Source organism: Erpetoichthys calabaricus, chromosome 16 (genome assembly GCF_900747795.2).
Source record: "Erpetoichthys calabaricus chromosome 16, fErpCal1.3, whole genome shotgun sequence".
NCBI classification, from domain to species: domain Eukaryota; kingdom Metazoa; phylum Chordata; class Cladistia; order Polypteriformes; family Polypteridae; genus Erpetoichthys; species Erpetoichthys calabaricus.
In genome coordinates, this window is record NC_041409.2 from 60,356,738 (window position 1) to 60,373,729 (window position 16,992).

Genomic DNA, 16,992 nt, shown 5'->3' on the forward strand with positions numbered 1-16,992 from the left:
CCCATGTTGGCAGCTCGCTGGTGTAATGTCTCTCATGCTGGCATCGTTGGTACGCTAACAGAAAGTCTGTGGTGCCACAATGATGTTGCTTCAAAAACTGATTGGACATACAACTGTATTAAGTGTGTCTGTGTGTGAGATTTGGAAGTTGGGTGAAAGCTACAGCTAAATTAGTAATTTATAAATGATGATCATTTTCTTGTGTGGCCTCTGTTTGAATATCTTACCTGGTCTATGTGTAAGGCCGTGCCAAGTGCTGACTCTGCTCTTCCTCACCCCTCAGGTATCCTTACGGAAGCAGGAAATTACAGACAGACTGAATGCCTGGATCATTTTCAATGAGAAGAGTAAGGAGCTTTGTGATTGGATGGCACAGATGGAGAACAAAGTTTCACAGAATTCCGAGCTCAGCATTGAGGAGATGGTCGAAAAGCTGAAGAAGGTAAAGTGAGCTCAGGGAGCTGCTAATCCATCCAGCCCTAGTCACGGGTGACAAAGTGCAGGCTTGCCAGAATACGAAGCTGTTGTAATTGTTTAATTGCTTTAAAGATTTGATAATCTCACTGGAGAGGATTGTGCCATCTTGAGGTACACTGTGAGCAAAATGTGCGCCTGTCATTTACAGAAAGGCAACCAGAAGACACAAAGAGCCAGTGAGTGCAGCATCAGATCACTGCATAATTCTGCCCTCCACACGGCCCCCGGCTTTTCTGTAGGACAGGGACCAGGGGGCTCCTAGCGGTAAATACTCAATGAAGTGTGTGCCTGCAAGACATCTGGAAATGTGCCAGTAGAGCTCTGAGGAGACCCAATTTAGCTACTGCTATTAATGGCAGGGCTTGAAACTCAATGATGAGCATTAGAAATGCTACAGAGGTGGCTGTGGGCACAATGGAGAAAAGGATCTCGCTGCTAGGAACGCGGCCTGAACCAGGTCTGAACCAGCCTGAGAGCACACAGCCTCCCCTTTGCCTTTTGAGTTTTCTTCAGCCCAGATCTCTGCTTCTGCCTCTTCTATTTGTGGAGTTCAACTTGTTTTATACATTTACATTTACATTTACATCATTTAGCAGACGCTCTTATCCAGAGCGACTTACAACAGTGTTTTGTTAGTTTTCGCATACCCCTTGGGGTCAGAGCGCAGGGTCAGCCATTGTACAGCGCCCCTGGAGCAATTACAGGTTAAGGGTCTTGCTCAAGGGCCCAGCAGAGTAGGATCTCTTTTGGCAGTGACGGGGATTCGAACCGGCAACCTTCGGGATACCAGCGCAGATCCTTAGCCTCAGAGCCACCACTCCGCCCATATATTTATATATATTTCACTCTTCTTGGTAGTCCACCTGAGTAGGCTGCAGATTTAATCAAAACTCTCCGGAGGTGCTTTCTGTAGAGCAGTTCATTGCCATTACATTCCCTTGGTTTCCTAATTAAAAGACTGGTGTATACATCCGTACCAAATTTAGGGCAATGTCTGTGATGGGTGACAGATGGCAATAACCTTGGAGAGCATTTTTGACTGAGGGCATGCATTATGAATTCAGCATTCTATAGACACAAAGTTTGCTATATAACAGAATGAGTGACTTCTTCTTTCTATAATTAACATCAGTTTATTGTATATGCTATGGTAGAGCTGTGTCTCTACCTGGGTTGGTTTCTCCCCTTGAGTTTAATTCTGCTGGAATTGGCTCAGACCTTCTTGTGAACCTTTAATGGGATAAGTTGATTCTAAAAATAAATGAATGAATGTTTAGAGTCTTTCTTAGACAATTATTATTATTAAAGAATCATAGAAAGAATTAACAATACAGAAGAACTTATTCTTGCATGAGGGATACATTCATATGCATTGCGTATAGCTGATAATCACGTACTAGATGGTGAACTTTGGGGTGGAGTGGTGGCTCTGAGGCTAAGGATCTGTGCTGGTATCCAGAAGGTTGCCGGTTCGAATCCCCGTCACTGCCAAAAGAGATCCTACTCTGCTGGGCCCTTGAGCAAGACCCTTAACCTGTAATTGCTCCAGGGGCGCTGTACAATGGCTGACCCTGCGCTCTAACCCCAAGGGGTATGCGAAAACTAACAAATTTCTAATACGAGAAATCGTATAAGATGAAATAAAGAACAAAAAAACAAAAACTGTCCCTAGACAATCCCTTACATTGGCGCTAAAGTACGGAGAGTTTAGTTTTGCCGATGTGTACAGCATGTATGTACAACCCCAGTTCCAAAAACGTTGGGTTGCTGTGTAAAATGTAAATAAAAATGAAATGCAATGAATTGCAAATTTCATAAACCCCTGTTTTATTCACAATAGAACACAGAAAAAATATCAAATGTTTACACTGAGAAAATGTACCATTTTAAGAAAAGAATAAGATCATTTTGAAATTGATGGCGGCAACATATCTCAAAAGAATTGGGATGGGGCCATGTTTACCACTGTGTAACATCCCTTCTTCTTTCAATGGCAGTCTAGGAACTGAGGAGACCAGTTGCTGGACGTTTATGAGAGGAATGTTGCCTAATTCTTGTCTGATATAAGATTCTAGCTGCTCGACAGTCCTGGGTCGTCTTTGTCGTATTTTTTTGTTTCATGATGTGCCAAATGTTTTCATTTGGTAAAAGGTCTAGACTGCAGACAGTCCAGTTCAGCACCCAGACTCTATTACTACGAAGCAATGTTGTTGTAATTGATGCAGTATGCGGTTTAGCATTGTGTTGCTGAAATATGCAAGACATTCCCTGAAAATGATGTCGCCTGGATGGGAGCATACTTTGCTCTAAATCCTTTATGTAACTTCAGCATTGATGGTGCCTTTCCAGATGTGCAAGCTGCCAATTCCATAGGCATTAATGTACCCCTGTACCATCAGAGATGCAGGCTTCTAAACTGAGTGCTAATAACAACCTGGATGGTCCCTCTCCTCTTTAGTCTGGAGGATGCGGCACCCATGATTTCCAAAAGGAATTTCAATTCATCTGACCACAGAACAGTTTTCCACTCTTCCTCAGTCCATTTTAAATGAGCTTTTGTCCAGAGTGTTTCTGGGTCATGTTCACATATGGCTTCTTCTTTGCATGATACAGCTTTAACCTGCATTTGTGGATGGCATGGTGAACTTTGTTCACAGACAATGATTTCTGGAAGTGTTCCTGAGTCCATGCAGTGATTTCCATGTCAGAATCAGGTCTGTTTTTAAAGCAGTGGTCCTGAGGGCCTGAAGATCATGGGCATCCAATATTACTTTTCGGCCTTGTCCGTTGTGCACAGAGATTTCTCCAGATTTTCGTAATCTTTTGATGATTGTATGTACTGTAGATGATGAAATATTAAAAGTCACAATTTTACGTTGAGGAACATTATTCTGAAATTGTTCCACAGTTTCTACACACTGTTTTTTGCAGATTGGTGCATCTCTGCCCATCTTTACTTTAGAGAGACTCTGCGTCTCTAAGATGGCACAGACTGTGTTACTACACCCTCTGAAGTATTACTTGGACATTATTACACTGTAGAAAGTTGTAAATTCCAGTGATAATAGCAAGAATTAACAAATAAAACGAGACAGAGCATTATTACACTTAGAAGTGTAGGCCTTTCATTCGAAGTGTCAGTGATTCTGGTGGTGTCCTACACAATCCAAAGGCAATGGGAAACTGGAAGAAACTCTGATGGAAAGAGACCTGGCAGACCCAAAGTCACAACCCAAGTTTCTGAGGGTCACCAGCTTGCCTGGTGGGCGCTTAAACAGGACATCTTCAAGAACAGCTTAACAGTGGTCGAACTGTGCGCTGCCTTGTGCCCCCTACTGTCCAGAGAGGTTCAGGCCTATTGTAGCCCAAAAAACAATTACACAAGTTTGAGACTATTATTTTCAGTTTGATTAGGTGTTTCCATCTCTGATGAAAGCTCAGTGCTGCTCAGTTGTAGCAGGGAGACCATCATCATACAAACCAACATAAATTCACTTAAAATTCAAATATATTAGTAGCCGTGTTAGGAGTGGAGTGGAGGGTGTCCAGTTCAGTGGCCTCAGAATCTCATCTCTGCTTTTTACAGATGATGTGTTCCTTCTGGCTTCATCGGACTGTGACTTTAGACACACACTGGGAGGTTTGCTAGGGTGACAATCCACACCTCCAAGCCTGAGATCTTGGTTCTCAGCCAGAAAAAGGTGAAGGGCCCTTTCTGGGTTGGGGATGGGGTGCTTCAGGCTGAGGAGTTTATGTACAGTGTCTCGGGATCTTGTTTATGAGTAGGGTTAAAAAGTAACAGGAGATCGACAGGCAGATCAGAGTGGCGTCGACAGTCATGCAGGTGTTGTATCGATCAGTCATGGTGAAGACAGAGCTGAGCCAACAGGCAAAGCCCTCGATTTATTGGCCTACATTTCTACAGTCACCTAGGGTCACGAGCTGTGAGTAGTGACCTAAAGAACTAAATCAAAGGTACAAGAGGCAGAAATGAGTTTCCTTTGCAGGGTGTTAGGGCTCAGCCTTAGGGATAGGGTGAGGAGCCAAAACATTCAGGAGGAGCTCAAAATAGGGCGACTGCACCTCCACATTGAAAGGTGCCAGTTGAGGTGGTTTGAGCATCTGATTAGGATGCCAACTGGACACTACCCTGAAGAAGTGTTTTGGGCATGTCCAACCGGGATGAGACCACGGGGCAGACTAAGGACAGGTTGAAGAGATTATGACATCTTGGCTGGTGTGGGAATGCCTCGATATCGGACCACCCACCCAAAAGGAGTTGGAGGAAGTGGCGAGGAAAAGGGGTGTTTGGGCATCTTTGCTTAGACTGCTGCCCCTGTGACCCAGACCCAAATAAGTGGCAGAAGATGGATGGATGGATAGTAGCAGTACTGCCAAATATCTAAAAGTAACATTTTTCTCCATCCAAGTAACACGTCCTTTTTGTGGTTGGTTCTTTACTTGTGGCTTCAGTTTTTTGGTTTAAACAGACTTTTAATTTCTAGCTAGTGTTGAATTACTACCTTGGCTGATTTTTTTCCTGTTTTCGGCTTTTGTATTAAAAATGACTGTGATGGTATAAAATCTGCTGTTCTGGAAATTGTCTGCAAATAGTTTTTCCATTTTTCCACCATTTTTGATTATATGGTTGTGTTCTGTTCCTTCCATTTCCAACAGATTTACTGTATGTTTAGAAGCATTTAGAAAGCACTTACTCATCTATTTTAAGAGCCTAAAATAACAACACATTTTTGAAAAATGTAAAATTATATACAAGGTTTCCAACCTTTTCTTAAAGGGTTACTTCAGCTGAATGGATGCTGTATGTGCTGTGCTATGAGGCATGATGGAGGAGTACTAGTATCTCGCTGCTGCAGCCACAACACTAGACAGATTTATGCTGCAAGAAAGGATTTCAGACAGAGTTACTAATAAATCCATGTTGGGTTGTGTCTTCTGATCAGTCCAGTATTTTTGTATTGTGTGTACTCTTAATCTTCGTATAATGTGTAACACTGTTGTAAAATAAATCACAGCACAAGATAAAGATTTGGGGAACCACCCCATAGATATTGAGAAGTGACTGATCTTAGGTCAATACTGGACAGTTTGGAAGAGTGGATGTTTGCTTTTATAATAAGGATCAGGAAGGGTGGGTTCGAAGTGCAGGAAGACTTGTGAGTCATCAGAAAGGGCCGGAAGTGGGGTCAGGAACAAGTGGAAGTGTGATGTTTAGTTGTTTTGTATTTCTGATGGTCTGCAGGAGAAGAAGGAAAGGCATTAGTGCTCCACGCCAACCCCCGTCTGGCGTATCAACACCCTGATTTGACCCATTTGACTGCCTCCCAAGTGCACGTATGTGACACTGTGAACTCGTACTATTCATCCATCGACTTTATGAACCTGTCCTGATGACCTACCAAAACCTCATGAAATGCTAGTCCATCACAGGGCATGGCTACACACACACACACACACACACACAACCATTGCCAACATTTGCCAACTGCGCTGCTTTGTCATTCTTGTGTTTAGGATGTCACAGGAAATTCACATGGGCACAAGGAGAATGTGCTGCCCAGGCAGCATTCAAGCCAGGGTGTAGCTTTTCTGCCACTGAGTTTCATCAGATGTGATTATTGTTTATATGTATATATTTATTTTTCATTCATTCTGGAATTTTGGCACTTTTTGAATTTGACAACTTTGTAACCTGTGTGGTAGTCTATTGAGTGGTGTAACAAAAAGTGCTCAATGCCAGGCTTCAGTTACTACTGCACAAGGCTTGGTAAGCCTTAGAAATCTGCAGCCTCTGAGACTTGCCCGTCCTTGGCATGTGCTCATTAACTGTGTTATACCTTATCTGTTCTAGTTTTGGTTTCTTTATGATCATGGTTGCAGTGCACACAATATTTCATAAAGTTAATCATTAAAAGGTCAGATTGGCGATTCTACATTGGCCCTAGTGTGTGCTTGGTGTGTGGGTGTGTTTGTGTGTGTCCTGCGGTGGGTTGGCACCCTGCCCAGGATTGTTTCCTGCCTTGTGCCCTGTGTTGGCTGGGATTGGCTCCAGCAGACCCCCGTGACCCTGTGTTCGGATTCAGCGGGTTAGGAAATGGATGGATGGATGGATTAAAAGGTCACTTCAGTTATGTATAATGTGATCCGCAGCATCCTAGCCCTCTTGTTGTTGCTGCTGCTCCTAATCCTACTGTACTTCTCTCTTTCCAATCGCTATCTAGTACAGGTTGTCCCTGACACAGCTACCACTGCTCTTCCTGCCATTTTATTGCACTATAAATTAACTTTGATCATCCAACATTTAAGCATTGCTCATTGAGCAAACAATTTAGTATTCAAGAAGACGGCTGTGAGTGTGGAGAGGATTTAGGCCTATGGTGCCCCAGGCCCAGTTCTGCCTGTGTGGGGGACAGCGAGATGAGCAGGTGTCGACTTGCAATGCGTCTATCAAGGTGCACATGAGATAGGCTCAGGCACTCAGGACTCTTTCTTTTTATTTGCAGGACTGCATGGAGGAAATCAATCTTTTCAGTGAGAACAAGACCCACCTAAAGCAGCTCGGCGAGCAGTTGATCAAGGCCAGCGATAAGACAAAGGAGGCAGAGATCAACGAGAAACTGAAGGATCTCAATGACCGCTGGCAGCATCTGTTTGACCACATTGATGCAAGGTAAGAGCATCTTGGGCTTTCTGTTAAGTTGTCATTTATTCCCAGTCTGGTTTTTGCTTTCATTTTGAGGCTCTAGTGAGGAGTAAGGTGCTGTTTTTTGACTTTTTACATGTAGAGTTTACAGTCCTCTTTACCAGTCATAGTGTCCACTGGCATATTTTAGCTGGCAGCTGTTCCTGCCATTCACCGTATGTCTTGTGCCCCTTTTTCAGTATGCCACGGTGTCTCCATGTCCACAGATGTCCTCCTGGTCTTTCTCACTCTGTCCTAGTCACCCCACTTCATATTCTTCTAGTGTTTTTGCATTACCAATCCTGGTAGCCTTCTACCCTCTCAACTGGGTTTCACCTTCTTTCACACTCTTCTCCCAGTCTCTGCCTCTCTTTCCCATTATATTGGACACCCAGTCTGTTGCTGTTCTCGCTTCCACCCTTCCTTGCCAAATGCTGTCCCATAGTGATACTCTGATCAAATGGCTATTGATCTAAATCTCCCGGTTTTTATTCTAAATTATTTAATCTGTGATTGGTAAATTGGCTGATCACAAATGACATTTTTATTAGCTTCTGCTTTTCAAAGCTTTATGGTAATTTAGCTGTATTGCTCCTTTATGCAGCGTATTATCTGTGCTTGATGAAACACACGTGTAGTTTTGCTGTCAGAACTTCCTGTAAACCGAGAGTAGCCACGCTGACTTTAGGGGAGACATTAGACCGGAATATTGTCTTTTTACATTAAGGAAAGTGGAGTAGTAAACTGAAAAAAGGGAATCGTAGGAGCATGGAGTGGGAAGACAGATGTATTTGCCAACCAGCTGAATTTGGAGCGGAAGGAAATGGAGCTCCTGCAACAGAGAGATACTTCTTTGTCAGACCTGGGGCCTCATTTGTTAAACTTTGGATTCCAGCGTAAAAATATGCGCACACCAAAAAAGCAGGAAAATGTGTATGGGGGAAAAAAAATCCTATATATAAAACCTGGCAAACTCATATTTCTACACAATTTACCTTTAATAAGTCACAATCACCTTGTAAATGTGCGTACGTGAACGCACCTCTGAAACATCCATATGTGAAGCATGCTAATCAACCTCATGCATGTTCTGCAGAACTCCATTGGCTGGCAGAGCAGCTTCCCACCAGCTGTAATGAGACCCCAGCATTTAAGATTATCTGGCTGTGCTCTGCAACTAATAGCGCAAGATCATGCTTTGCATTATAGCGCCTCTCCTCTGCGTTCTGGGGGTGAGGGAAAGGTGCAAAGTGCCAGTGTTTCAGTGGGTGGCCGCTGTTACCTAGCAGATGTAATGACGTGGTTGCTGTTATGATGAATAGTAAAGGCCATATGAAAACGGAGGGGTCAGCTTACTTTACTTTATCAATAGGGCAGCCATCACGTATGGCACCTTATTGTCTGTGAAAGCTATTTTGACTCGAAATAAAGAAATCAATGGCTAACACAGGCCATTGAGACGCAATGTTTGCCAGTCACATCTTGGCATCATAGGTGACTTATATGTTAATATAATGAAACAGCTTGCAGTTAACAAAGGCAGCTTCATTCTCACTAGGTGCCCTTATTGAAATATGAGTGCAGTAAAGTGAGAAAATGGACACTGCTGCAAATTATTTTTTCATTCATTTTTTTGTATGTACAACCACGTTGTGCAAAAACTGGACGTAGCACCTCACTGGTTGGTTAGTGACTTCCAGCGCAGCAGGCCTGATACCATTGATCTGTCGGCCTGTTCCCTGAGGAGTGCCCACTAGGTAGCCGATATAAACTGACGAGAAACCAAAGCAGTTCTTCAGTACAAATACGCAGCATTGGCCATCTTAAAGGGAAGTAAAACACAGTCTGTATGTCACTTTTTAGGTGTAATATATTTGTCACATCAATGCACAATATTATAATGGCTCCATGATGTGTATCAGTATGCGTGTGAGTCTTCATTTAGCTATAACATGAAATTGGTGACCAGCATCAACTCAAAGAAAACCTGATCAGAGTGTCCCTTCTCTCCTTTCAGTCTTTGGTGCTTTTTGCCAGCGTGTGGCCCTCACAGACCGCTCTTCTCTGTCTCTCTCACCCTCTGTCCCAGATATCCTCCTGTCTTTCCCAATCTGTGGTCTTCTCTCTGTCTTCCTTTCTCCGCATCTCTCCCAGTATGTCAGGCTCCCATTAACTCTTCCAGTTTTCTGTTTTTCTGCTAGCCTGTAGCCTTCACTCTTCTTGTCTGTTTCACTTTGTCGTTTCTCCCATTATGCAGCCCTCTTAGAAACCTCCTTTTTTTGTGAAATATCTGTTTGCTTTTTTATGTTCATGTGGTGATTGGTGTCAAACTTAGTGCTGCAGCGAGAATTGACCTAGAAAGCTGAGAGAACTTGTGAGAAGCACAAACTGGTCAATTTGCAGACCTGACAGTTTTTTGGGGAGTCTCTGCTGTTGAAGAGGCTTACCCGGCTTGTTGGAAGAAAGCGGAATTCTGGGATAGCGAATCTATGGTTTTGATGTTCGCTTGTGTGGGAATGGGACTCCAAAAAGACTGTTAGACTCTGATAAGTAATTTACGGTGTGCAGGCTGACAATGGAAGGAATGAACCCGTCCTGCTCGTAAAATGAACTGGAAATGAGCCATGGACAGGACAGAGGAGATGCCTGCCCCTTTCAAATAGGCCTGCAGAGTGACGCCTGTTGTTGGTTGATGAATGGAGGGGGCCCTTATTCCTTGCGTAGGGGTAATCAGGGTTAATCAGAGGCCTCTTCACAGGAAGCAGCGTAGAGCTTGACTTGTTAAAGATAAAATGCAGTTTAAGCAGCGTCCACAGCATCCCAAGAGCCGAGAGACAGATGGGTGGCGAGATCAGCGGCGGATTTTGTGGGGATGCTTGCCTCAGCTCTGCCATCTGGTCAGGGCTGTGAAGGTGGGAGCCGCTGTGCTGCTTGTTGTCAAAATGCATTTAGGGGATGGGCTGGAGTAATGAGATGTGCAAACATGGGGGGCGGGGGGGGGGGGCACGATTTAGTGAGAAGGAATTCGCTCGTCCCATCTGTGATCCCGTCAGTAATGCTAATTATCTCGGCCTTACTCTTTGAGACTTTATTAGTAGCGGCTCTTCATGTGTCTGCCGCCTGTTGCACCTTACCAGACCAGAATAACAGTTGGGATTACTTTAATGCAATTAGTGTAGTGTAGAGTATTTTACTAAAATAAGGCTTTATGTTAATAATGACACTATAAAACTATAAACCTATTGTCATGTCGAGTTGTCTGACCATACCATTCCTATAAATCTGGTCAACTAATTTTCCTTTTTTTTATTTACTTTGATTGGAGAAAAGAGTCTAGTTTGCATGGAGATTTTGCAAACATATATACATTGTAAACACCACAGAGCCCCAGACGTAGTCACACCCAAACTAGTCACAAGTTCAAATATAGTCCCTTTGGTTAATAAACATTATCGTCACAGTTATAATAAAGACAACCAAAGTAAACAGCCCAGAAAACAATCCTGTTTCTTTACAGTCCTCCCGTCAAGCTCCATTCACCATCTCTGCCTGGTCAAGATAACATGGACTTCCTTTTGTCTTTGACCTTGCAATACTTCCAGGGCCAGGACATGGTCCTTGGGAAGCTCTTCTGGCTCAGATGGGACTCCCACAAAGTATTGACTGTATCCCCTTGGTGGTACCCCTTAAACCCAACAGGGCTGGCATTCTGAAACTCCAGCTCCCATGATGCCTTGTAGGTATCTGAAGAAGACCCAAATCCAAGGGACACTGCACCCTCGAGTGCATCAGGGAACATAGTACCCAGATTCTGGTGTCTCTCCTGGTTCTCCCAACACACTGGCCTCCCTGCCGGGTAAAAATTCTTGGTCCTACCCAGTCAGAGAGCCTGTCCTGCCATTTACTTTTATCATGGTGTCTTGTCCAGGCAAGGAATCACCCTCTGGGACCCCAGTCTATCTCCTGCGGCACTTGCACATATATTCTCAGACCTGCTTAATCCAAATTAGGGTTGATTAGCCCATCCTGGCAGTACAGGTTCAAGGCAGGAATCAGCCTTGGATGGGACATCAGTTCTTCACATGGTCCACTCATGCAAACTCTCCAAGTTTAAAATCACAGACCCACCTAACCTTCAGGTCATATGGATAGAATAGGACTCGCCCAAGATGATGTCCTGGACCATATAGGGAGTGGAGGAAAAAAGATCTGGAGGTAACTGGCTAAATTGGGTAATTTCAGAAAGTGGCCTAGTGATAAACCTGTCCTGCTTGTATTTACAACAACAACAACAACATTTATTTATATAGCACATTTTCATACAAAAAGGGATGTTAGATTTAAACCAGAGTACCCAGAGAAAAGCCATGCTGACACAGAGAGAGTGTCATGCCCGTTTTCTGTTACTATACTGCATACACTAGTCCCCCCGTATCCGAGGATGATATGTTCTAAGATCTATCGCAGATGTCAGAAACTACGGATAGTAGTGGACCTTATATATAGGTCATTTCTCGTTTATATTCATTCCTGTGATAAATCTTAATTGATAAATTACATACAATGAGACATTACCAAGATTAAATAATAATAAAATACATTATACTTCTGTACTCTCTCTCTCTCTCTCTCTCTCTCTCAGATGAGTGTGTCAGTGCAGCAAAATGACATCAGACACAAAGGCGCTCCCCGCACACTTCTGCCATGCACTGGTTTTTCCAAACGTGCTGCATATGGAATGTGGCAATATAGATGTGACATCATGTATCCAAAGTCATGAAAACATATGCTCAGTATTTTGTGCAGTTTGAAACTGAAGAATTGCTTATTTCTAGAATTTTCCATGCAATATTTCCATGCCACGCTAAATCATAAATTACCGAAAATACAGAAACTCAATCCACGGATATGGGGGTTCTACTGCATCGTAGAAAACACTGCTGAGGCTTTCAATAAATTACTAACTACTATGCAATGCGTAAATATGCACTCGGGCGCACCTCTACAGCTTACTGGTGATGCGTACCAGCACGGCTTGGCCCAGCGGAGTACGTGAGGTTGACAGTCACAGTTAAATTTTATGATTGGTGGACACATTTCTTGTTTGAGCCTGATGTCAAAAGACAGTAGACAATATTTAACAAGTGCATTTCAAATCAGTCAATCTGATTTATATTGGTGTGCTATAAAACAAAAAGTGAAATTCCAAAGTTACACTGAATAACAAGTTAGCATTATTATTTTACAGGTTAACCTTTTGTTTGTTTGTGTTCTTTATTTTGCCTTATACAATTTCTTGTATTAGAAATTTGTTAGTTTTCACATACCCCTTGGGGTTAAAGCACAGGGTCAGCCATTGTACAGCGCCCCTGGAGCAATTACAGGTTGAGGGTCTTGCTCAAGGGCCCAGCAGAGTAGGATCTCTTTTGGCAGTGACGGGGATTTGAACCGGCAACCTTCTGGATACCAGCACGGATCCGTAGCCTCAGAGCCACCACTCCGCCCTAAACCTTCTTTGCTGTTCTAAAGGTGGCAAAGTAAATGTAGATGGCACCACTGCCCCGTCCATGACCAACCTTCCCATCTGCGCTCATCATCTGGTGGGCTTCTCTAAATGTAGTTGCTGTACATGAGAGATTCTGGAATAAAAGCCCTTTGGTCTTAGGTATTCTGGTTTAATTTTCAAGAAACTCTAAAATTTGTTTTACTTAGCACTATTCAGACATACTTCAAGAAACTGTCCTGCTATCCACCTTGGGTACTGAGAATTGTCTTTCTTAGCTCTCTCCGGAGGGCTCAGGGTCAAATGGGCAGCTCACCACTGCGTCCACAATGATTTATTGAAGGAAGTGAAAGCCAATTAGTAATTGTGTTGCATTTCACAAATTATCCAGTACTGACGACCATTAAATAAGGGCCCTTTCATTCTTGGGACGGAGGCTTTGTTGTTTGTATTTTTATGGCTTTTGAAGTGTGTTTTTAATGAGCATTACAAATTTGAGCTACCCGGTGCTGCTTTTATGGTAATTTATGGGCAATTGCCAATATTGGTTTGTACAGACCATTCCTTCCTGTCATCTTTAATTAAACATCAGACATTATGTGTGTGCAATGGCCACTCCAGCTCCCAGCTCTGAAGGATTTCATTGGTCTGTCTGTCCATATCTCTGCTCACGTTGGAGCTTTGAGGCAGCTGCACCAGAGTCCAGGGTTTGAGTCCCATTCCAGTCTCTGCCCTTGTAGAGTTTGCATGTTCTCCCGGTCTCTGTGTGTGTGTGTTTTTTTTTTCCTCATATCTCAAGTATGCACATTGGGTTAACTGGAAACTCTAAGTTTGTCCTGTTTGAGTGGATATGGGTGTGTCAGACTGACATGTCATCCAAGGCCATTTGTCCATTTTGTGATCTCTATGATTTTGAAAAAATTCAGTCTTTGGCAGAAGTGGCTACATCTCGACTAGATCAGGCACAAGACAGGAAAAAACCCCTGGACAAAATGGACCAGAAAGAACCTGCAAACTCCACACAGAGTGCCAAAGTTGCGATTTGAACCCACTCACCAGGAGCTGTGAGTCAGCAGTGCTAAAGACTACACCCCTGTGTTACCCTTGTAACAATGTTAACGTCAAGTCTGAACTTTTACGTACAAATCGGGAAGTCGTAAATTGTCACCCTTGTTGCAGGAAGGTAAGTTAGCTTACAGAATAACAGGATGGCTTTAAAAGAATTTTAATTAACATTCTGTTCTTTCGGACTGACCTTAAATTTGAGCATTATACAATTCCCAATAATTGCCATAATCGGAGTGGTTATTATACCATACCATATTATTTTCTAAGTCCGCTTCATCCTGAGCAGGGTCACAGGGGGCTGGAGTCTAACCCAGCAATTATTGTACTGAATTATGCCTTTTTATGATCAGGGCTGCAACAACTAATGAACCTAATTGACTGCAAAATTGATTTAGGTTCATTTGACAAACTAAATCATTATTAAAAATTTAAACTGGTGGAGTTACCACCAAGAATTTTAAGATAATCTAAACCGAGTAAAACAAAATGCAAAAAACACTATCAGATACAGAATCCGTAAAAAGTGAAAGGGTATGGCACAAAAGTACACTGAGTACGTTGTTACAATTCAGATAAAATCTGTGCCTTGCTGCTGGCACTCCATCTTAGTCAGAATGCTGTAACTTTAACCATGAACATGGCTTCAGTTGTACCATCGATAGACGTTGGCATTACTGCAGATTGGACTAGAGAAATATGGCCTTATTGACAGGACCTCTGCCTTTCACATGTTCTGACTCCGCCCCTCTAGTTGTATTGCCGGGCAGCACTAATTGTGTGGCAATCATGTGATGGGAGGGTGGAGAACCAAAGCAGAGCACACCCGCCAGGCTGTGCTCGAGCATTGTGCTTTATCACAACCTTTGGTCTTTAGAATTTCATATACCTTCTGTATGCTGACTTGGAGTGAGACAGTATACTATTTGAATGATGCGGTTTAAGTTGCTAATCTAAAATTGAAGTGCCTATAAGCTGGGCTAAATTCTAAACCAGGAAGGAGATGATCAAGAGTTTTTTTTTTGCTTGTAACACAGGGGTTTATCCTTAATCTTTATACAATTGCCCTGATGACGTCCGATGTGTTGCACATTTCATGGGAATTCTGGGTACTGTTGTCAAGGAAACTCCCATCCTATTTGCTCTGAAATAGTGGCACCCATAACAAAATGAAGATAGTGTCATGGCATAACGATACACATTTTCAAGTTTTCAAAATGCCTTGAAACAAAAAAAACAAATGTCATTTCCATCGTCCTTGGTTTCCAAAACCCATAAATGTATGAAATACCTTATTACTGTTCATGCAAAGAAACCAACAAAAAAATTATAACCACTGATTATCACTCTCTGAATTTAAAACATTTGCCTGCCTTTTCATATTTTGCTACTGTCTTGGCCTATTTCCAACAATTTACCCAGCATTCCATGTACTTTTTGTACTTTTGAATTTTGTTTTATTGAATCTTTCAAAGTGTATCCCTTCTTTTATGCAGCAAGTCAACTGTCATGGCTTACGTTACTATACGTACTGTAGTGCACCTGACTTTGCTAATCAGTCACAACATGCAATCTTCACTTCATCTCTGGTAGCCCTTAAGTTAAGTTTACTTTAACAATCTTCTTCTTAATATCAATAAATGATATAAAGCAGCATTTCCCAAACTGGTGGGTCGCGAGCGAATATTGAGTGGGCCCTGAAACATAAGACTATATTCCGACCGATCGGGCTAACAGCCGGACGTCTTTTGTTTTTGTGACATTCTTTATCGCGTTGTGTTGTGTTCGTTAGCGTACGCCCTTATAATCTTTTTAAAAACAATTATTAACGTTTGAATATAATAATGGAAAAGTGGTTGAAACGGATAGCAAAAACTACGTCGCCGCCGCCGGTTGATTGTGATGAAAAGACAGAAGATGTTCTTATAAATGACAAAAGTGGCACTGAGGCTGACTTCCAAGCTCCCTCAACGAGTTCGCATGAATCGAAACGACGGAAAGTTGTAAGAAAATATGACCCTGAATATCTAAAGCTAGGATTCACTTGGAATCATGATACGATTGATCCGCGTCCTCAATGCGTGATTTGCTACGAAATATTAGCGAACGAAAGTATGCGCCCAAGTAAGTTGACGCGTCATATAGAAACGAAGCATTCCCATTTTACGAATAAGCCAGTAGATTTTTTTCAAAGAAAATTGTTGGATATGAAATCTTCAAAAAATATTGTTTCACATTTCATTAATATTAATGAAAATGCTGTATATGCCTCGTACCTCATTAGCTTAAGGATCGCCAGAGCAGGAAAGCCTCATACCATTGGCGAAGATTTAGTGTTACCATCGATTAAAGATGCTGTTGGAGCGATGTTTGGGGAAAAAGAAGTAAAGGAAATCGAGCGCATACCACTGTCCAATAATACTGTTGCACGACGAATCGACGAAATGGCTGAATGGGCAGAGGACGAATTAATCCGGAGGGTAGTTTGTAGTAAATATTATACGCTACAACTAGATGAGTCTACTGACGTGCAAGGCCTATCTCAACTACTTGTTTTTGTGCGTTATATATGGCAAAACGACGTGCATGAAGATATCTTGTTCTGCAAGCCAATTAGTCGTGGAACGGCCGAGGAAATTTTCAATGAAATTGATTCCTATATAAAAGAGAAAGGTTTACAGTGGAAGAACTGTTTCGGTATATGCACTGACGGTGCGCGGGCTATGTGCGGGAAAAATAGCAGTGTCGTTACAAGAGTTCTTAAACAAAGCCCCTGTGCTTTGTGGACACACTGTAGCCTTCACAGAGAAGCACTGGTTTCAAAAGCATTACCTACTGATTTCAAAACAGTACTAAATACAGCTGTGAAAATTGTAAATTATATTAAAACGAAACCCTTACAAGCACGTTTATTTCAAAAGCTGTGTGAAGAAATGGGTAGTCTTCATACATCTCTTCTTCTGCATACGGAGGTACGTTGGTTATCCAGGGGGAAAGTACTGACACGATTAGTGGAATTACGCAATGAAGTTACAATTTACTTGGAAGGAAAAACTGAATATATTGAATCTCTACTGGACAAAGAATTCATTCTCAAGCTCACATACTTGGCGGATATTTTTTCGAAATTAAACGAACTCAATTTGTATTTGCAAGGTTCAAACGAATCAGACATTTTTGCAGTTCACGATAGAATTCGAGCGTTTATGAAAAAGCTTATGTTGTGGAAAAGTTGTATTGAGGA

The 16,992-nt window shown here is 42.4% G+C and overlaps 1 protein-coding gene across 2 annotated transcripts in view; it reads left to right on the top strand.

Moving 5' to 3' along the window:
• The window catches only part of syne2b (spectrin repeat containing, nuclear envelope 2b), a 524,337-nt gene that overhangs the window by 449,616 nt on the left and 57,729 nt on the right, over nt 1-16,992 (top strand). For both annotated transcript variants that reach the window (XM_051919949.1, XM_051919950.1), the window contains 2 exons: nt 284-442; nt 7,002-7,168. In XM_051919949.1, coding sequence (XP_051775909.1) covers nt 284-442; nt 7,002-7,168 — 326 coding nt within the window. The remainder of the gene's footprint in view (nt 1-283; nt 443-7,001; nt 7,169-16,992) is intronic.